The sequence below is a fragment of the Gopherus flavomarginatus genome, chromosome 12, assembly GCF_025201925.1.
Source record: "Gopherus flavomarginatus isolate rGopFla2 chromosome 12, rGopFla2.mat.asm, whole genome shotgun sequence".
Taxonomy (NCBI): Eukaryota; Metazoa; Chordata; order Testudines; family Testudinidae; genus Gopherus; species Gopherus flavomarginatus.
The window spans coordinates 36,254,522-36,276,856 of record NC_066628.1 but is presented as its reverse complement, the minus strand read 5'-3'; the positions used below and the strand labels follow the sequence as shown (position 1 = coordinate 36,276,856).

Sequence of the window (22,335 nt, the reverse complement as noted above, 5' to 3'; positions counted from 1 at the left end):
GGCCTGCCCATTGTATTCTCGGCATCAGGGCAGTTTGAATTTAAAGCAGGAAGGACATGATTTCCATCCACCCCACTCCTGCTCCACAGCTGCAGCCCCTCCCACCAGACCCTGCTCACTGGCTGGAGTTAACCCACCCTCTGTCCTTAGCAGGGGAATTGCACCCAGGTCTATGCTAGAAAACGCTGCTGTCATTGTAATGTCGGGTAGAGACCAGCCAAATCCCTAGTGTGTTTCTAGACCAGCCAAAGTCCTAGAATGGACGGAGTTACATCAGCAAGAGTCCTTTCGTCAGGATATTTTGTTTGGGGACCTGTTATCAGCTATATTGGCAAAAGCATGTGTTGCCAGTATAAGCAGTGTCAACACTAGAAGAGTTTGTTGGTATAGCTACACGGGCAAACCTTTCCTAGAGCCGACTAGGCCTGTGTTAAGGGGCAGCTCTGCTCCTGCTGCTCAGCCTGTTACCGCATGAAGGCACTTGTTCAAAATCCCATAACAGGACCTTTGGCCAAGCAAGCAAGCACAGAGCCTGCATGCGAACATGCACCAGCATGAAATTCAGACAGGACATAGGCCTGACTCTCTGTGCAGTACAAAAACTGGCCAACTGCTTGATCCCAATAGTACAGGGGACAGCTTCCACTGCAGGAGAAGACTGCTCCAGTGAAGGGTGCAAAAGCACCAAGGACTGCTATTCTAATGGCAGTCAAAGCAGGCAGCATTTAAAGAAATGGGGAAATGGCAGCAGCAGGAAAATGCAACTGGCACTAGCCAGTGATGGGCAGTGCAGCTCCATTTATCACCACACGAGGCAGACTTGAGTTCTGGGACAGCAAAAGCCACTGAATGGAGTCCAGGAACGACACAAACCACATGAAAGTCTCATGGGGTTTGTCACTGGAATGCCCTTGATTGTCTCCAAGCACCAGGATTCAGTAGCTTAGTAAGTTTCACAGACAGCAAAACCATGTTGAAACCGCAGTAAGCGATGGTTGCAGATGATCAAGTCAGTGAGGAAACCCACAAACTAGAGAAATAAATGACATAGTCACCTTTGAGTGCCAAGTGCCATGAAATAGGGTCTGATGTAGCACCAGTGAAGCTACTCCAGCAAGCTTTGGGTTGGGTTACAGCATTAGCCATATATAAAGTGCATGGAAGGCTGGTCTAGCACACTAGAGAGGAAGGAGGGTCCAGTGGATAGAGCACTAGTTTACAGTCTTTGAAGACTTGGGTTGAGTTCCTTGCACCACCACAGATTTCTTGAGAGACCTTGTGCAACTGACTCTGTGCCTCAGTTCCCCCACCTGTGAAATGGTGATAATTCCATGGCCCTACCTCCCAGGCACGTTACAGTGAGACGTGCTCAGATGCTAAGTACCATCAATAGGAATTACACAAGTCATAATGAGACCACATTGTTCTCTCTTTACTGGGCAGTGGTATGAGGGCACCTGCCCAGTGAGAATGACTGCATTTGGGAGAAGAGCCAAGGAAGCAGTGGTGGGTTCTGCTACAGGGTAACTGACCCAAGACCCTTCAGGGGCCACAAATTAAGATGACAGCCAGACTAATTAAGAAGAGTTAGACAATTTGTATTTCACCATGATTTAATTTATGCTTTGGCTTTAGAGTAAACCCTGGTTCTGTTTATTCTACCTTCCCTCCCCCTAACTGGTCACAAAACAAGTGTCACTACCCCTACCTAGTGTCATCCATCCAGTAGTAGCGACTGATCCCGGAGAACGGGCTTTGTGCGCTTCTCATTAAATACAGACAAACATATTAAAGGAAAGACAGTACTTAAAAGCATCAGTGATGACAGGGTAGAGCTCCAGTTTTTGGATAAAATAGCATGTGGGGGGGGCGAGGAGAAGAGTGGGACTGGAGGCGGCATGAAAAAAAAAAACCAAACACACTGTACATAGCCACCAACCCAGCCCAAGTGTGCTGGGAACACCATGTGGCCCAGCACCAGCACAATTCGCCTTTGCTAACCCAGGGAGAGGTCTCCAGATGTACAAGTGTGATGGGAGAAGTTGTTTGATTGTTGTGAAACGTATGAGCTGAAGGGGCCCCATCTCCCTGCTTTGTTTACAGAGACGGCTGGTCATAAGCCAGACAAGCCTTCAGGATGCTTAGAGCAATATGTACCAGCACCGCATGCTGCTATGGCTCAGAACATGCCACCGGGCTCAGGAGAGCAATGCCAGGCATTGATTATTCACACTTTAACTGACATCCCTGCCTAGCCAGAGAGGAAGTACAGCATGGGCAGCAGCAGGGCAAGCTTCCTCTAGTGTTGACCCAATCCCAGCCCACATCTGTGCAGGAGATGGCAGTTTGGTCTCCACTCATTATTCAAGCCTTCGCCTCCCTGCTGAGCAGGGGCGGGTGATGTGGGTACATATCCACAGGGCTGCAAGCCAGCAGCACCACACACCAGAAGGTAAACATGGTCCTTTGCAGACTGTATCAGAACTAGCAACCCCAAGGTGAATGCCTCCGGCTTTCCGTTATTAATATGCTCTTAAAGCTTCTAAAGTCTGTGTTAAAGGAGGCACTTTCCACTTCTGTTCATGGATGGAATCATTTTAATTTATTGAGGACTTAGAAAGAACTTAAATTTGCTTCTTTAAAACAAGATCTCAGCCAGTAATGCAGCAGTGTAACTTCAGAAGCCCAGTTCTATGTGGTCCAAATAAAGCTTAAGAGCTTAATTGTTAATTATTGAGATCCAAAGTCTCCTAGTTACAAGAAAATTAAACTTTAGGTTTCTTGTTAACGTAAAAGAGTCGAATGGCCTAGTTAATATACAGGAACATAGCATGGGACCATATAGGATAGTATCTGGCATGCTTTTACTAACTGGATAGTTACGGTACTTGGGCCCTAGAAGAGAATAAAATTAAGATTTGGTATTTCTCTCTGATCAGGATTTGGACGCTGAAGGGAGAGCCGACAGTTCCTCTTTCACCCAAAATCTACCCCCCTCCTTGTGGGTTAAAAGAGGTAATACTGTGGCAAAAGTGGAGAATCACCCTCTGACAGTCATATCATGAGGAGAATTCAGAAGCCAAGGGTCTGAAGCAAGGTGGGGCGGTAACAGTTGCTAACTAATCCATGCTCCCCCTCCCCTTCTTATGCCTTCCTCAGCAAACGCACGTGTCCAGACTCAGAACTGTCAGCAGCATGTTACTCTGCTAGTTCATCTTTAGGACAGTTTCCTGGTCAGCCTAGCTAGGAACACACCGATCCCGGTAGCAAGCCAGATGGAGGCAAGTCCAGCTTCAGTGCAGTCTACTCCTCCGTGCTTACAAAGGAAACCTCCAGCCTCAAAAATCCTATTCCTTGTATGTAATCCCCAAGCATCAATGGTTTTAAAAAAGGGGGGCCTGGACTACTTTAAAGAGCAAACAGAAAAAGTTTGGGATACTTTGATGATGAAGATTGGGACTGAAAAAATAAGTGTCGCTGAGGGTCCAATTCCACCACCCCTTCTTGGGCTGAAGTGGTACCTTAAATATGCACAACAGACTGATTTCTACAGAGCCATTTTCACAGCAAACCACTGCTCAACTGGAGGAAGTGGGCAGAATTCGCCCTTATGCACTACACTGGAAATCGGACGCTGCATCAGCCTGAGCAGCGTCATTAAAACTGGTCAATTTCTTCTGAGCCAGGCACCAGCATTCACTGAATGGAGCTGCTGGAATGCCTGGTCTTTCCAACGATCCCTTGAGGACTCTTACCAGCAAGCGTTTGGTTCAGGTGCTACAGCTGATCACTTGCGTTTTTCTCTAGAGCGTTATGGAGGTAAGAAATATTCGCATATAAAAAGTGCCCCCTGCAAAAGGGGTTCGTTTTCACAGTATGATTCACAGTACCCGCAAGGCACTGAGATAGGACGGGGCTACAGGATGTGAAGCCCCATCTCACGCCATTAGGCACAAGGAGGGAAGGGCTGTACAGTGCAGGTCAGGAAAGGGAGACCATTAAAAGAGATGCATAAGGGGGGGAAAAAGGCAGATTTTGCTGACTGAGCTCAACAGGTGTCATTCAGGTACTTTCAATGCAAGCCCTGAAACGCCTCATTCTTGGGGCTTCAGTCCCTTAAGGAAGGATCCAGCAGTTTCACTATGGAGGGATTCACTGAGGGTGAGAGGGAGAGGCACTGGTGAGGGCTGATCGGCAACACAAGTCCCTGCACAGGGCCGTCACCTCAGAGCACGGCCCACCACTGGAGACCTTTCCCCAGCATGGAACAAAAGCACCAAAGTCTCCCACGTTCCCAATTTGGTTGAAGTGTTTCCCAGGTGAAGTGGCTGCTGGGCTCCCAGGCCAGCAGCTGGACCGGGGATTATGGCTTTTCAATGTGGGGTGACAGATCTGTCCCATGTCGGCCGGACCAAATGCAAACCAGGTCAGTTCAGCTCCACTCCTTCCCACATCCAGCAGTGACCAACCAGGGCAGCTCCCCCCTTGTCCCCAAAATAACAGCACCTGCTCAGTGCCCTGCACCAGCGCTAAGGGACAGACTGTGGCCTAGCCCTGAGTGAACATCCTGCCTGGTTTTAGACAGCCGAGAAGAGGATTGGGGCACTTAACAGCGACGTCGCCCCTCTCCATTGCACCCTGATTTGAAGTCACTTTCCCAGTCACTGAGAAAATCCACCTGGTGCCAACTTTCCATGTTAAAACCTCTGCCCCATCCTGCCCTGTCTCCAGGCTGTGGGGTCAGTGCAAAACCTGGTCCAGGTCATACTTCTCACAGAACTTGCTGGTGAAGGGCAGGCAGGTGAGATACTCAATCCAGTGCCAGTTGATGGGGTAGACGTAGAGCCAGATCACCAGAGAGGCAAAGAGACCCACAAAGACTAGCAGGGAGACAATGATCATAGCCCGCTTGCGGTACTTGTCCCCAGTGCCAAAGGTGATGTAGGGGAGGAAGGCGAAGGACAGCAGGAGGCCGCTGAGGAAGCCGAAGATGTGGGCGATATTGTCGATCCAAGGCAGGAGACCGCACAGAAACAGAAAGAGGATGATCCCAAAGAGGTTCAGAAAAGCCTTCCAGGGCTTCTCTAGGATCTGCCAGCTTTGAAAGAGCTCCACAAAGAGGCAGGCCAGCAAGCCAAACTGGGATCCAGCAGGGCCAACCTGAGGGAGATAAAGATGGGAGTTACAGTGGGTCCCTCTCAAACTTAATTCAGTTACAGGAGTAAAAGCAACATGATCCAGTGGTTAAAGCACCATGGGAAAATCAGGAGAACTGGGCTCTAGTCCCTGCTCTGCCCTGACTTGCTGGAGGACCTTGGACAAGTCACTGCTCTCTTCGTGCCTCTTTCCACTCCCAGGCTTTGTCTGCTAGTGTGTAGACAGAAGGCTGGGACTAGGTAAACCCCGGCAAGGGCTCATTCAGTTATTCTGACACGTGCCGTCCTTCGTTTAAATCCTGAGGAGGTGAAACCACAATAAACTGCTCCCCTGTAGCTTTGGCTGTGTCTCGTCACTTGCTTTTCCTTTACTGCTAGAGCAGGGGTGGGCAAACTACGGCCTGTGGGCCAGATCTGGTCCGTCAGGACTTTGGGTCTGGCCCATCGGATTGCCACCCCTGCAGCGCCACGGGCCCCGTGCTGCTGCTGGAAACGTCAGGCACCACGTCCCTGCGGCCCCTGGGGGAAGGGCGGAGCAGGAGCAGAGGGCTCCATGTGCTGCCCTTGCCTCCAGGCCCCGCCCCCCACAGCTCCCATTGGCCGGGAATGGAAAACTGTGGCCAATGGGAGCTTTGGGGGAGGTAACCAAAGCCAAGGGCAGCATGCAGAGCCCTCTGCCTCCTCTCCCCTAGGGGCCACAGGGATGTGGTGCTGGCCACTTCCGGTAGCAGCACAGGGCCAGGGCAGGCAGGGAGCCTCTCTCAGCCCTGCTGCGCGCCGCTGCCACCCCGGAGCTGCTCCAGGCCAGAGCCTGTACCCCAACTCCCTCCTGCACCCCACACCCCAACCCCCTGCCACACCCTGCACTCCTTCTGCATCCCAGCCCCCTGCCCTAAGCCCCCCCATACACCCTGCACCTCTTCTGTGCCCCAACCCCCTGTCCTGAGTCCCTTCCTGCACACCACACCAACCCCCTGCCACACCCTGCACTCCCTTCTGCATCCCAGCCCCCTGCCCTAGGCCCCCCCCCATACACCCTGCACCTCTTCTGTGCCCCAACTCCCTGTCCTGAGCCCCTTCCTGCACACCACACCAACCCCCTGCCACACCCTGCACTCCTTCTGCATCCCAGCCCGCTGCCCTAGGCCCCCCCCCATACACCCTGCACCTCTTCTGTGCCTCAACCCCCTGTCCTGAGTCCCTTCCTGCACACCACACCAACCCCCTGCCACACCCTGCACTCCCTTCTGCATCCCAGCCCGCTGCCCTAGGCCCCCCCCATACACCCTGCACCTCTTCTGTGCCTCAACCCCCTGTCCTGAGTCCCTTCCTGCACACCACACCCCAACCCCCTGCCACACCCTGCACTCCTTCTGCATCCCAGCCCCCTACCCTAAGCCCCCCCATACACCCTGCACCTCTTCTGTGCCCCAACCCCGTCCTGAGTCCCTTCCTGCACACCACACCAACCCCCTGCCACACCCTGCACTCCCTTCTGCATCCCAGCCCCCTGCCCTAGGCCCCCCCCATACACCCTGCACCTCTTCTGTGCCCCAACCCCCTGTCCTGAGCCCCTTCCTGCACACCACACCCCAACCCCCTGCCACACTCTGCACTCCTTCTGCATCCCAGCCCCCTGCCCTAGGCCCCCCCCCATACACCCTGCACCTCTTCTGTGCCCCAACCCCCTGTCCTGAGTCCCTTCCTGCACACCACACCAACCCCCTGCCACACCCTGCACTCCCTTCTGCATCCCAGCCCGCTGCCCTAGGCCCCCCCCATACACCCTGCACCCCTTCTGTGCCCCAAGCCCCTGTCCTGAGCCCCTTCCTGCACACCACACCCCGACCTACATTCGTGGCCCTGCATGCAATTTCCCCACCCAGATGTGGCCCTTGGGCCAAGAAGTCTGCCCACTCCTGCGCTAATGGCACCAAGTTAAAGAAAAATATCCAGCTCAAGCCAGTGGTGCTCCAGACAGCTTTCGGTGCATCCAGCTAGCACAGTGATCAGTTTTCCCAAGACGCATCTAATTTATCACAGGCAGCAAACAGCCATGGGAGGGCGAGTTGGATTCTGTTCTGGCTCCTGATTCATCCAAGGGCAGAACCTGTTACTGGTGCAGGTGGGTGAGACAGGAGGAGACCCAGCAAAGGGGACTGGCCAGCAGTGCTCCCCCTACTCTCTGCACACCAGAGGGGCAGGGGTGACAGAGGTGAAGCAGAGGAACAGCGAGGATGGGGAAGGAAGAACTAATGCTCTCACTGGCAGCTTGGGACAAGAGCCCTGGTGCCTGGGGCTGCTCAGACCTGCTGGGAAGTGGCCATAGAAAAGGAGAGTTCAGCACTCTGGTTTCCAGAGAAGTCAACACTTTTGGTGACTCAGCAGCCATCCCCCAGCAAGCTCGGACTCCATCCCACCCCGCAGGCTAACAAACAATCACCCCGAGACCCAATCAAAGGGATTACGTGTGTGTGATCTAATGCAAAGCCCATCAGAATTCTGCTGACAGATTAGCCATCTGCCTGGTGCATAAACCCGCAAGGTGCACGAACGCTCACGTGCGTATACATGGAACGGCGTGGCACGTGCAAACCCTGCACGAGACAAGTGGAATAGAGTCAGGCGGCAACCCCAGTGCATCAGGGAAGTAAAGGGGACACATGGGTCATCCACAACTCAGACTGAAAACTTTATTGGACTTTCTAATCAGGCTACTGTACCTAGGACTCCTGGATTATAACTGATGAGAGAAATCAAGGCCCAATCCCCACTAGCAAGGAGTCTAGAGAAAGATTAAGATTGATGTGGTTTAGCTGAAATATGCCCTTTGCTCACCTTGGACCAGTTTACACTCAGTGTCGACTCTGATTTTAAAAAGGAACCAGTTCTAAGCTATAACCCTAGGTGTACACACCTTGGGCAACTGTCCCCATATGTATGCTCAGAGCTCAGGAAGTCCCCCCACTCCCGACTGCCACAACAGAGGAGAAAGAATAAACTCTAGAGGGGCAGCTACACCTGGAAAGTCAGTGCCAAAGCAGATAGCTACAGAGCATCCTTAAAAACCACCATCCTCCAACTGTAAGTGCCTCCTCCAGCACCTAGCACAGGGAGACCCCAATCCTGAACTGGGGCACTGGGCGCTGAGGACTAGAGTTGGAGGTGCCAAGCACCCCCACCTCTCACTGGGCTGTAAAAGCCCAGCCTGCAGGACATGGCTCAGAGGAATGCTGCTGTTTCTTTTCCCCTTTACCCAGGGAAGGGTTTGGAGCCTAGAAGGCATGGGTGGTTTTACCTGATCTCAACAATAATCACCCCTTTCCTGTGGCAAAATGGGCAGGCAGCTCCAGGGAAGGTACCTTTCAGTGGGCAAAAGGCTGTGCAGTGGGGAGACCCCCCTGCCAGGTCACACAGTGGGGGGTGGAAGCAGCGAGGAGGAATGAATGAATGAAAGGCAGCAGCTGCCGTGCAGACTGGGGTCACTTATTAATCCCTCCAAAACCTCCCTTCTCAGCTCAGGAACTAGAGCAATCGGTTTAAGAAGTGGAGAGAGCTGGGCCACTACCACCAATTCTCTCTCCGCTCTCTCCACCCTGCTGCGGTGGGTAATCCCGTTATCCATTTCCTTTGCATCACAGGCTACCAAGCACGTTCCAGGTCTGGGCCAGGAGCCCGGGGGCCAGGTTGCCTGTTGTAAGCAACCGAAGGAGGTGCCCTCTCAGTTCTTCCAGGAACTGCTGGATGGTGTGAAAGCAGCGTCAGGAAGGGCAAAGGGTACCAGGGAAAGCAGCTGCTGGCTGAATGTGCATGGGGTAGAATGTTAAATGAGCTCAGGCCACCAACCCAAGAGCAGCCCCACATCACACACTGTATGGGGGGCAGAATGGACCAGTGTTCGTGGGACCTGCCACGCAGAGCCACCAGGCAGCTCCCGCATATTAAGCCATTGCTGGATCTCTGCGTTATTCCATGTGCTTCAGACTTGTAGCCTGAGCAGGGAGGCCAAGGCCTGGCCTGGCCTTTTCACCCCCACAGCTGGTCCCCAGAGAAGGGGCAGCCTGAGAACAATCAGCAGGGCAGAGCAGGGCAGCTGGTGCACTTGGAGCCTGTGGACAGCTAGAGGGCTTCAGCCCACAGGGACGTCAAACCAGCACCCTGCAGCTGCAGTAAACAACGCTGTTAACGGTCACTCCTCCGCGAGGCCTTAGATCTCTGGCTGGGTACTTCCACAGCCCCACCTCTCTGGTCTTCGCCTCGGATGGCCAGAGTGCCTGAAAACCGGCAGAGCTGAAGAGAGGCAATGGCAAACACCCCACCTCCTGGTCTCAGAGCACCCTTACCTCTGCCCGGTATGGAAGGAAGATGGCACTGGCCAGGTTGCCAGTGATGCCGCTGAGGATGAAGATGATTGAGATCCTATGCCAGCCTGCCAGCTTCTCCAAATCCCTGAGGACTGTCATCTGGAAGATCACGGATACCAGGCAGTGAACTATCCTATGGAAATATACATATAGATGCTTAGTCTGCAGCCCCCTGCACCTATTCACAGTGGGGATTAAAGCTACTCAGGCTTCATCTAAATCAAAACCTAACTCATTTCCTACAAGTGGTGTCCCAGCAGAGGTGTCTGGTTGCAGGATGATGCTAGGGGACTGTTTGGGTGCAGGGACAGGCACATTTTCATTCTTGGAGGCTGGATGGGGGAAATGCAGTTTCATGTTGTTCCTCATTAACCCTTTACCTATAGCATCTGTCACGTCAGGGAGTAACAAAGACAGTGGATCAACCAATGGACATGTCACTGTCCAATGGCTAGTCGCATCCCTGGTCCAGGGCACTTCGTTTGATTGCATGAGCATCACTGGGCTTGCCTGAGGCAGAGGCAAAGCTGCAAAGGGAGGCTCTCGGAAGACTGGAGGATCCCCTCCCCCGCCCACCCTGCTTCTTACCCGGCATGAAGGAAAAGGGACAGCCAGAGTCTGTAGAACTGATCGGGGATTTCTGGGTTCAGGAAGGGCAGGAGGCCACACACATCATCCAAGCAATGGACCTGAAACAGACGGGAAAGTGCCACAGGGCGAAATGAGCACCGCTGGCTTACAGCCACATCTCAGAGTCTTTAGGGAGAACGGAGGCTGGAGAGGAAACCCACAGGCAATAGCTGACTCATTGCAAAGCACGTTCTCAGGCTATTGATCAGGTCCAGCAAAGCAGCCTCGACCTGCCCATGGTAGATTCACTGAAAACCTCACCATGAATGGGTCAGGTCAGAGGTGAGCAGGACTCCCACAGGTTAAGGGGCAAAGTGCCAGGGCAGTGTGGGTGCCCAGCAGAGATACAGGGTGAGGGGGCTTCTCTGGCACCCAAGCGGATACCCAGGCAGTGCATTTTCCTGCTTGCTAGGTGCTGCAATACCATTGCAGGCTACTTCAGGGCCAGATGCTGCCTTATTGATCAGGCTCTTGTCATTCCCAGAGCACGGCCTTGTCCCTAGGATTGCTCTGCCTGGGACCACCAAGAATCTACCCCTTTGTATTCCCAGCCACCACTGAGCTGTCTGCTGACCCAGCTCTTCAAGACAGCTGGCCCCCACCTCGTGGTCTCAGGGACATACATGGCCAGCCTGACCACTGGCCAATGCTCAAAGCATTCAGCTCAGGGAAGCACAGGCTGAGCGTTAGGGTCCCCCCTGTGCATCGTTTCTCCAACCCAGCAGCCCCAGGCTCGGCTCACCTGCGAGCAGAGAGTTGCCTCCTCATGGAAGTAGCCGTGCATGAACTCGCAGTATTCCCGCGTGGTGATCTCGCAGCTAGCGCAAAGGAGGACAAGGTGGGGTCACTTCATGCAGGGATCCCTTCCCCTGCACTCTTTAAGTCCAGATCCTTGTTTATTCTCCCCTCTGCACAGGGCCAAGATGGAGGAGTCTATCCTGGTTCGGTCTAGTCTAGCTGCATTTAAAGGGTTTGGCTGAAAGTTTTAGCTCCCGGCTTAATGCACTGTGGCATTTTCTGCCTTTCCCAAAAAGGGTTTTCTGCCTATCACAGCAGACCTACAGGGGCCTTAAGTCAATGTCTGGCCAACAATGGGCATGTCCCAGAAGGAAGCATCGATTCCAAGGAAGTTAACCAAAGAAGCAAACCCTCATATGATAAGGCATAGCCCCAGGACACTGGTCTCCCAAGGGAAGGGTAGTCCAATAGCCGTTTCCATGCACATGGGCATTCTACATGTACCCAGAGGGATGACGACAGAGTCAGACATGCAAAGCCAGTGGGAATGAGCTTTACCCTACTGGGTCCAGAGCGGTTGTCTCAGATTGGCCCTCAGCTCTCTCCCCTCTCCTTTACCCGTGTTACACAAGACTAAAGCTATGAGCAGAATAGAGATCTTAGCCACTGGCATGGCAAGGTCCAGTCGCATCAGGAATGCTGCCTGGAGGCGCATAGATGCAGCTTACCTGCCTTTGGTACCGATACAGCACGGTCTCCCTTTGATCTCACAGTCCAGGTGCAAAAAGCCTGTGTGGTTGTTTTTGGCTTGATAGGTGCAAATCTAAAAGGAAGAGTGAAGAACTGGTTAGAGAATGGGAGAGATGCACATACTGGTCCCTGCAGCTCAGCGCACAAGTGCTCATGGACAGTGGGCAAGGGGGAGTTCCACCACCCAAATCCAGCAAGCTGGGGTATGCTACATCCAGGGCCTTCCTCTCTCCAAGCTGGCATCTCTCTGGTCACAGGGATTCCCCAGCTTGGCCGAAAGACAAGTGCCTTTTAGTTCTCTGCCTTTCTAGGCCAGGAGGCTCCTCCCAGAACGCTCTGGGCATTTCTGGTGATGAATGGGAAGGGAAACAGCAAAATATTCCCTGGAGACTCCTTACCGGCCACTTGGTAATGTCATCTGGCCAGACGTGAGGTGAGGTGGAGGCCGGCTCCTCGCACGTCCTGTGGAAATGGAGCAATCAGTGAGGAAGGGTTCTGCTGGTGCAGCCTTTGTCTGGGACCCTCTGACAGCCCAGAGCCTTTCACTGACCGTCCTTGACGGGCACTCGTAGGGGTCTGGGAAGCTTTTCTCTCCTCCCATCTCAGTGCAAAGTCCCCAGTTCATTCTCTTTGGTGTATGGGGGTCAGACTTTGCTACGGACCATGCCTCTGCTGACTGCAGCAGTACAAGGAAGGGGACTGCGCACTACCGAACAGTTTAATGTGCTCTTGGGTCTACTGTGTGACATGCCCAGAGGCCCTGCTGACATGCACACAAATGTAAACATCCAATAGGTAAATTCCTCTCTCCTCTGTCTCACCCCACTAATTATGGCAAACAGACATGGTTAAAGCACAAGACTAGCAGTCGGGACTTCTGGGTTCTACTTCTAGCTGATGCCAACTTTTGGAGTGCGCTCAGGCAAGACTGTTTCAGTTAAAACGGTCTCTCCTTCCTTATCTTTAAAATAGAGCACGTGTGTTTGGAAAAGTGCTTTGAGATCCTCAGAAGCAAGGTACCATGGGCATGAACATTCTCCCTTAGTACAACCCTTTTATAGTAGGGCTGGAAATACTGAACCCAAGACCCACCCACCTCCACCCATGGTATATGGTTCCCAAGCCAGCCTGCAGACATGGAGACATATCACAGCCTGCCTCCAATCCCTCGTTCCCATTCAACAACCCATCCTGTCCTGTCCCCTCCACTTTCCTGGGAGAGGTGCCCATACCTGGGGTCCTGATGGCACACAGCCCCGGACGTTCGCTTCCCGCTGGAATTGCCCTGGATCGTTGGGGAGTTAGAGTCTGGCCACTTTGTGAAAGTAGCTAACGTCTCCTGCAGTTCCAGAGAACGGGAATTTGGAGAGTGGGTTTTTTTAGTTGTTAAACAGACACACAGATTTGATGTGTTCAAACCAGCTCATTCGAACGTGGGTCCATTCAGTCTGACCTCACAATCCTCTCTGCACTACCAAAACCCCACCCGTCTGGGCTGAAGAGCCATCCTGGCATCATATTGCCTCCTGGATGGCTGTTTTAGCGAGATGCTTCCTGTCCTCTGGGTAAGCTCCCCCTAATTCCCTTTTCCCTACCCTGTAGCTGATAGCTATCACAACATTAAGAAGACTTACATTGGGAGAAACAATTGAGTTAAAAAAAATATATCAATGTGTTTTATTTAGGATGTTCTCTAAAAAGTGAGTGAAAAATCAGATGCAAGAAATCACCCCTAAGCATTGCACAAGTCTTGGAATCTGTGGCAGCACCCCCTAATCATAATTCCTGTTATTTAAATGGAAGCGATACTGTGTTTAATTTCTTGCATGTGCCATTCACGACTCCGTTGCCAGCGTTTGACCTTAACAGAAGTCTGCTTAGCACATTAGTTGCTGTCCATCGAGTGGGCCAACTTGAAGAAAACATCTTCAAAGAGCAACTGAATTTGCCTCCCTTGGTGGCTTAGCAATGTGACATGACACCCAGATGAGCAGAGCCCCACACACTGCCAGTTGCTGTGTAAGACCACCAGTATGCAGGTAGGTGCACAATGTTTCAAGTCATCTCTGCAGCATGCAGCCAGGAAGAGCAGTACCAGGTGCAGAGTTGGTCAGAAGGACCACCTGCTGCTCTCTCATCGTGTCTGGTGCAGCTAACGTGGAAGATTCCACGAAAAGAGTCACCCATCACATGAATGGGTACAGGAATTAAGAAATAAGTGATGTGGGTTAATAATTAGAAGCACGATTAGGGGATCTAAAATGCCACATAGTAGGCAGGTATTAATCTTGCAGTGATCATGGAAAATGATTCAATATGGTGTATATCCCACTAGCTGCATAAAGCAGGGTCTAGTTTCTTAGCTTTCAGGTTCATCGGGTCCCTGAGATGGTGTGAATTGAATCAGGACTTCCCATCTGATAGGCTCCTCTTATGTTTCCTTCCATCTTTGTGTCTAATGGTCTCCGCAGTGTTAATACCTTATTCTTATGCTCCTGTGTAAGTACAGTAGGCTTCCTGCATTGTTCATACCTAATAGTCTTAGCTTGCAGAGAGCATTAGGCACAAAGATGGATGGAAACGCAAGTGGAGCAAATCAGAAGGGAGGTCTTGATTTCTAACACTCACTCATAAGTTAAAATGGTACATGAGACAAGGCCAGAGGTCAGCCCCACTTTACACTGGAACCCCACCTTGCCTCACCACTCTCTCGGTTCTTCGCTAGCGGGTACCTTTCCTGGTTCCTTCCCTGACCCAATCACAGCAAGAAGTCAGTCTCTCTCCCCCCCCCACCCCCACTCCCCGCACTGTACCCACCCCAAAGCCCTGTCTGCATTAGCCTTGCAGCTGTCCTTGGGATTCCGGGAGGTTTCCTGGTCCCACGGGCGACAGGCAGCCTAGCGCACTCACCGAACAGTCTTTTCGCTGAGTCTGGATGCAGCCCGAGTTGTCGTTTTGGACGCAGCAGCCCGAGTTACGCTCTTGCTCCCTCTCTTTTTGGATGCGCTTCTCAACCTGCTGGTCCTTGCGGATGCAAGGCGAGAACTTGGCTCCTAAGTGGATCAGGTCGATCTGAAACACAATACAATTGGATACAAGCCATTCAAGCGCTGTGTGTTATACAGGAGCGATGGTTTAAGGGAAAACTGGGGCACACTGCACCTTTGGGGCAGAGGATCTGGGATTTCTGTGAGTAGCGAGTTTCAGGGGCTGGATATCACAGGGGAGTGCTTCCTAGGGACTTGGGTGCACCTGCTGTTATCCTGCAAGGCAGATGGGGCTGGCATAGCCTCAAGGAGAGCACTCGAGTGGCTGAAAGTCTGGTGGGGTGAGGAGCTAACACCCAGGCAAGACTAGGTGGTAACAAGGTGGCTCTGAGCCCAGGGTACCCCAAGAATAGTCACAGTCTATAGCACTCAGTGGGCTGAGCCACATCACAAAAAGTTACCAGCAACACAGATGGGAGTTGAGAGAGCCCAGAGACAGAACAGCACAGGGTTGGAACAGGTCAGGCCTGACCCGCTGGATAAAGCCGTGTGCAAGGGATGTTTGGACAGCAGCTGTCAGAACCTTACTTCTCCTTCCCTCTGCATCGAAGTGTAAATTCCTCTGTCTCCTGCAGGGCAAAGGAGGACACGGAAAAAACCCAACCAAGACATGTCCCTTACCGAGCCCGGACCAATCCAGAAGTTCTCCTGCTGGATGTACTTCACACTCTCATACACACCTTTGTTCCTCAGCACCTGTCAAGTGGGCACAAGGTTTAAAAGTCACATGGTGTAATTCACAGCAAAATGGATGCAAGGTTTAACAAGACAGAGTTTTCCAACTACCAGCCCTGCAAACTCAGCCTGGGATCCAAGAGTCAGTCTGGCTTCTCTGTCTCACAGAACAGTGAAGGTCCTTAAACACACATGAGCTTTCACTGTGTTGCCCAGGTGTAATTTAGAGAATAACTTGGCCTGCAGGGGAAGACCAGCTTCATTTCAAGTCTTTCTACTTGTGCAGCCTCACCTCATGATCATTATTAGATTGTAGCCTCTCAGCACCCCTCCAAGGTAGGGCAGTGCTACCTCATTTTACAGAAGGAGAAACAGATGATCAGGTAACTTGCCCAAGGTCACACAGAAAGACAGTGGCAGGGCTGGGAATTTGACTCATGTCTCCCAAATCCCAGTTCAGTGCTTTATCCACTGGCCCATCCTTGCTACCGAGATCCCAGGCTGGATTTCAGGGTGATCAGTGAGGGGGAAAGACGTTCCTGTTGCTCACGAACTGAGCCCGTTTGATATGGAGTCGCAAAGACGCTACACATGGTAACCCCCTCACTCTCGAGGCCATGTAAAAACTGAAAGAAACCCCAGTCTGTCTGTACACGTACTACCTCCCACTGAACAAGGGACTGTAAGGTTAAGAGGAGAAAATAGATTACAGGAAAGTAGTAGTGTTGGTCATCTTCTCAGGAAACTTCATTCCTGCCTTCCTTTCAGTGCCTGGGTACCTAGGAGAGAAAGGGAGCCACCCGGCTAACCGTACGCATAGGGAGATGCTGGAGAATTAAGGCTGCATGGGATGATCCCCATTTTGCTGGCATTCAGCAGAGCTGGGGCAAAAGACTTGCTTTAAATCGGCTACTGGAGTCCTGGCATTGGAGACAGGATTCTCCAGAGACACAAGCAGTGCCATGGGTGTCATTAGCCCAAGGGACCCAATAGGCTAGACAGCCCCAAGACCCCAAAATGGGCACAGCCAATATCGATTGAACTTACTAACTCCGTCGTCACGTGCTGGGCAAACCCGATTGGTGCGACGCCGTACGTGCAGATAACCAGCAGAGTGATGATGATATGGACGAAGGTGAGCCAATAGGTGAAATATGGCCTGGAGAGGGGAAGGGAAACACAAACAAGGATCACTTTCACAGACTGAGCAGCTCTGTCCCTGCCAACCTTCACTCACATTAAACCAGCAGGCCGGAGATGCCTACGTCTGACACAGCAGGCCAGGGCAGGGCTGGGAGGGGCTCAGGATGGAGATACAGAGGTCAGGTTTGGAGGCGCATTGGCCGAGCTGCTGTTGGGATTGCCTTGGTTAGCATTTCACAACCCCAGTGCAAGGCAAATTTTACATCCATGACCACTCAAAGGGAAGTCAAGTCATCGGAGCCCCTTCCCTGACCACCCCCCTCTCCAATGCAGCTCCTTGTCTGGGAGGATCTCTGCTGAGACGGGGGCCCGTAAGGCACTGGAACGTAAGCGAATAGAGCTCCTCCGCTGTGTATGTTTGAAACCACTCAGCATGGGCCAGGCTGGACTGTCCGGCCCCGATTCTGATCTCGCTCCCCTGGCGTCAATCAGGAGTAACTCCACGCCAATCAACAACAAGAACCAGGCTCAGCGTTTACATACAGGGCAGCACTAGGATCCAGTATCAGTCTGGGCCATTATAACTGCATCCCCCCACATCCAGCTGGAGCCTGGCCCTCACCTGTGGCTGTCTGTGTTCTCCAGCTGAGACTGGACCATGCTGCTGATGCTCCGGCGGTACGTCCTGTTCAGCCACTTGCCCACCACCCCCAGCCCGTAGTATCGCTTCTTGCGGTCAAAGGCGAAGTGCTTCACTTTGGAAGCGATCCGCTTGCCTCTCCTGGGGCTGGGGACTGCTGACATCGAGACCCCGACACCTTCCTTCCTGCAGCGAGAAGCATTTCATTCAATTCCCTTCAAAGCCATGGAGTTAAATCCTTTTCTCCCTTTCTGCATGGCCTCATCACAGCATGGCCAGTGTTGCCAGGAGTGAAAAGAGTTGCCAGGGAAAGGGATGGGGCCAAGTTCCTTCTGGATATCTAGCCCAGCTCCAGCCCCCCAGCACCAGCCAGTGCAATGGGCCAGCTCAGAAGCTACCTAGGAACAGAATCTCCAGGACAGCACGTCAAGTCTGAGGGGCACTGGGCAAATCTCTATCGGTTCTGGTTCGGGGCTGTGCCACACTCACACAACAGGCAGCTCCACCTCAGAGGATTGGGCACCATCCAGGTGAGGAAGCCCTTGGAAGTAAGCAGCTGAGAGGGGTGGAGATTCGAACACGTCATCCGGCATGGAATACATCTCGTGCGCATCTATCTGTGAGGGACACAGTAGAGACACGCAGGTGACGGCCTAGCTCAGACAGAGAAATGATCCAGATGGTGTTCCAACCAGACTTGCTTTTGGCTCAGACCTGGCTTCAGGACAGGGCCTTGTGAGACGATGGGGGATGATCAACCATTAATTCTCTGGAGAGATTTATGCTTAGTGTGGCATTGTGGTATCTGATCCTTGATTCACTGAGCACTAACAGGGTCTTACAAATGGGACAGAAACCACGGCTTTGCCTTGCCCGAAGAACTTACAGCATATCTGGGTTCTGCAGCACTGGAGATGCTCTATTACAATCGTGTCTAAGGACCAGTGGAGATGGAGGCTTCTTTGTGCTAGGAGCTGTACAAAGAGTCCCAGCCTTGCAGAGCTTACAGTCTAAATCAGACCGAAGGTCTGGGCCACACTTAAAGCTTATGTTGACTTTGCGACACCATCCAGGGGTATGGAAGTCTAGATCCCTGAGCGCCATAACTATGCTGACCTGGCCCACGGTGCAGATGTGGCTAGGCTGCTGGAGGAATTCTCTGGGCAGTGTCTGCGTGACAAGGTTGAGCCAGCATAGCTACAGCACCAGAGCTACGCTGCTCTAGTCCTCACGGCGTAGATGTGGCTGAGTGTTGCTGCTGTGGGATAGGATGTACGTAGGGAGAAAATCAGTGACAATAATTAAGGTGTATTTCCCCCTTTGTTTGCAAACAGAGACTGTCGCCTCTGGTCCCCCTGCTAGTCAAAACTGAACTCCCTCCCAGCATATTAAGCAAGCCCCGCCACTCCCCCGAAATGGTGAAAAGCAACAAGTTTAACAGGGTGAGATTGGGAGGACAGGGAAAATTATTCGGTGTTGGGTGATAGATCAGGGTCAATGTCCTAAGCAGTAAAAGCTCTCTGGGGCACGGAACCTGTAAGATATCAGCCTGGGATGCCACGCACCAGTGTCAGAAAGATTTAAAATAAAGGGGGGGTGAGGGGGAGGAAGAAAGAGGGGAAATGTACATGGGGTTTAAATCAAAATATCACAGCTAGGGAAGCGAAGCCCCAGTTTCCATCAACATGCACAGACTGGAGTCTCAGCAGAGCCAGCCCAGGGTCTCACATCACCAGCCCCAGGGGCTCCAAGACCCGGTGACTCAGCCCCAAGGAAAAGCTGCAGGGGAGAGGGGGTGAAGCTAAGATATCATGGAACCATGCTTGCCTTACTGAAGAATGAGGAGTCCAGCATATCTGCAGCATCCACCATGTCCTCATCCAGGATGCTGGGATACAGGAAGCTCCGCTTGTTGCCTCTGTGTTTTGATGCCGAGGGCTCCAAAACTGAACGTCCCTTTCATGGAGGAAAAGGCAGAACACTGGGTGATTAAATGCACTAGTAAAGATGGACCTTGCCAAACTATAGCGGGGGACCAGGAGGCAGTTTTGGGGCTGAACGTCAAGCGGATTAACCTGCACGGCTGGGAATCTGCACACAGATTTCCCAAAGAAGGAAGCTGTCAGCTTTTCAGATCTCTGTTAGGGAGGTTTGCAGAATGTTGCATGCACCTCGGCCAGCACCCAGCAGTACATAAGCAATGATGCTTCCATAACATGCCTCAGAATTCCAGTTACGCACCAGCCACACAAACACCTTCGTGACTGGATCAGAGATTATAACACTCAGTAAAAAGGCAAGTGCAGCCATCAAGCTCCAGCCTCGAGCTAAAACACAACAAACGTGTCCTGCCCACACCAGAACTCACAATCACAGAGTCAGAAAAATGTGGGGCTGGAATGGACCCCCAGGGTCACCAGATCCAGCCACTTGTGCTGAAGCGCACCAAACAAACCGAGACCATCCCTGACAGGTGTTTGTCCAACCTGTTCTTGAAAACCTCCAGAGACGGTGATTTCACAACCTCCACTGGAAGCCTGTTCCGGAGCTTAACTGCCCTTAGAGTTAGAAAGTTTTCCCCCTAACATCTGACCTAAACCTCCCTTGCTGCAGATGAATGTACATGAACATGTTAAAACATAGCTCAAAATGCCAGTGTTGCCAAACTCGATGGTTAGAGCTGATCAAAATCTGGCCTTTCTATCCTGCAGAAAATTTAGAGAGATTCTGAAACCTGGTTTTGTCCCAAATTGGGCCAAAAAGTCAAAATCTCCAAATTTTTGTGACAAAACATTGTGTGCCTATGAGGTTGACTATAATAGTATATTCAAAGTCTAAACATTCTGGCCTTCTCAAACTGTAACAGTCTTCATGACATTTTCATGGGTAAATGATGGAATCAATACATTCCAGTAAAGTGTTTTGATTTTGTCAAATCAGCATGATCTGATGGAAAACTTTTGTCAGAAAATTTTCAACCACCTCTGTCTACAAGGTGAGCCACATCTGGTTCATATAGTCTGTGAAATCAGGTTATTCGCTATTACAGAGTAGTCCTGCTAACGGGCCCCAGCAGACACACCACCCATGACTAGGTTTTTATGCAACATTTGCAATGAAATCAGAAAAATCTCCACATGTTAAGGGTTGCCATTCAATGATTTGCTTAAACAGTTCACTGTTCATTCAAACCACTTAACTTTTTTACTAAAATTCCACTTAAAATAAAGCACTGCAATACGCTGATTGATATTATGTATGTTATCCAACCAAAACATTTTACAAAAGTATCAAAACCACAAAAATTTAGGGGTCTGCAAAGTGTCCCAGACTACAATGGCAAGTTGTCTTGCATTTTTTCCCCCACAACTGCATTTGCAGAGCCGTGGGAGAACCTTAGAAAGGGCTCCAGTTCAGATCTTGGGAACACACAAGTGACAGGAAATAAGAGTGCCCTGGACGAGTCTCTGAGGAAGGTTCACTAGGCAGCAGCTCAGCTGGGAATGCATTCACAAGTGGAACTCACTTTGATGATAGCTGCAGCTGCCCTGAAGCTCATGTGGGCGACAGACTCCCGCTTCCTACGGGGCAAACGGGTGTAGCCCGACCGCACGCTGGTGAAGGATGTCATGGAGAGGACTCCAGGCGTCTGGGGTGGTAGAACAGGGTGAGGGGTCCGAGGACGATCGACTTCATCCGGATGCCGGAACGGACGGCCTCTGGCTAAAGGGTCTACAATCTTAGAGTCACATGGACAGAGAGGCAGAAGTCAGTGAACTAGGTTCGGTTTTCAGCTCCGTGTGTACATGAATGTAAGAGACAGAAAAGAGAGACACAAAGATACACCTTACGCAAGTGAACCCTGTTGCGAGCGGGTTTTCTGCCAGGACTGAACCCAGAACAGCTGGATCTAAAAGTCTGAGTTTCTACTGCCTGAGCCATAAGACTAGGTCCCATCCAACAGGGCTACACTATGCTCAGACAGCATTTCTGGGAATCCTTTGCTGAAGTTATCTCCAACAGTCTGATCTGAAGACACCTGCTCCCCTGCACTCTAGACCAGAGAGGCAGGCAGGCTGAGGGTATGGCTACACTTGAAATTTCAAAGCCAGTGTGAGTGTAGTCAAAGCGCCAGCGCTGGGAGAGAGCTCTCCCAGCGCTGCACGTAAACCACATCCCTTACGGGTGTAGCTTGCAGCACTGGGAGCCGCGCTCCCAGCGCTGCGGCACTGATTACACTGAGGCTTTACAGCGCTGTATCTTGCAGCGCTCAGGGGGGTGTTTTTTCACACCCCTGAGAGTGAAAGTTGCAGCGCTGTAAAGTGCCAGTGTAGCCATGGCCTCAGACTAGGAATCCCCATTTCAATCATTTAAAGTGAGAGCTAAGACAGGAGAAACCCCTTGTGGCACTATGCCCCATATTCTTCAGAGTTATTGTTATGATGATATGAATATGGCATAACTAAGATGTTTTATGCAAGATGGGTCATGTGAGATTTCATTGGAAAGATGATGATTTACTGAATGTGATGGTCCTATTTGTATGCATGTATCATTTCTGTATCTGAAGTTAGGAATGCTGACTAGATCAATTACAAGAAAATGTTTGCAATCAATCAGTCTGGCTGGTTAGTCAATAAACCATTAGGGAGAACATTAGGTCTTTGAAGATGCTAATCTCCTGCCTTCCTGGGATGCTGCTTTGACACTGAAGGGTCATGTGATCATGTCACCTGTACTGGACACCATCTTGGACTGCTGTATTTTTCCACTGGTGGGGGGTAGGGGTCAAACTGGGAAACAAAGGATTCCCACCACATATAAATCCTTTTTAAGGCTGAGGAATGAGTTAATCGGGGTCAGTTCTTCACTGAATCCCTACCCAAGATGACTGCTAAAAACACCCAAGACTGAGCTGGACCCAGGCTAGAAGGTGTCTGGTCTGTGAAAGGAAGATCTGGAATTCTCAGCTGTAAGCAGAAGAAGTAGTTTGTCTTCAAGAATCTCTGAAACCTGCTTAAACCAGCATTTAGGGTGAGAAATTACTACTTGTAGCCCGTTTCTTTAGTGTCTTAAGCTTAGTTTGCATGTTTGCTTTATTTGCTCACGGACCTACTTTGATTGGTTTGCTATCCCTCCTAATCACTTAAAATCTATCCTTTGTACTGTCGTCAATAAACTGGTTTTGTTTT

The 22,335-nt window shown here is 51.4% G+C and overlaps 1 protein-coding gene across 2 annotated transcripts in view; it reads right to left on the bottom strand.

The window, feature by feature from the left end:
- Positions 1-1,577: 1,577 nt before the first annotated feature.
- RHBDF2 (rhomboid 5 homolog 2) overlaps positions 1,578-22,335 on the bottom strand; it is a 78,690-nt gene continuing 57,932 nt past the window's right edge. For both annotated transcript variants that reach the window (XM_050919248.1, XM_050919249.1), the window contains 14 exons: positions 20,670-20,882; positions 18,971-19,099; positions 17,633-17,760; positions 17,126-17,329; positions 16,408-16,519; positions 15,307-15,381; positions 14,549-14,710; positions 12,871-12,977; positions 12,037-12,100; positions 11,617-11,711; positions 10,893-10,968; positions 10,109-10,209; positions 9,500-9,653; positions 1,578-5,160 (listed from right to left, as the gene is read on the bottom strand). In XM_050919248.1, coding sequence (XP_050775205.1) covers positions 4,741-5,160; positions 9,500-9,653; positions 10,109-10,209; positions 10,893-10,968; positions 11,617-11,711; positions 12,037-12,100; positions 12,871-12,977; positions 14,549-14,710; positions 15,307-15,381; positions 16,408-16,519; positions 17,126-17,329; positions 17,633-17,760; positions 18,971-19,099; positions 20,670-20,882 — 2,040 coding nt within the window. In that variant the 3' untranslated portion in view covers positions 1,578-4,740. The remainder of the gene's footprint in view (positions 5,161-9,499; positions 9,654-10,108; positions 10,210-10,892; positions 10,969-11,616; positions 11,712-12,036; positions 12,101-12,870; positions 12,978-14,548; positions 14,711-15,306; positions 15,382-16,407; positions 16,520-17,125; positions 17,330-17,632; positions 17,761-18,970; positions 19,100-20,669; positions 20,883-22,335) is intronic.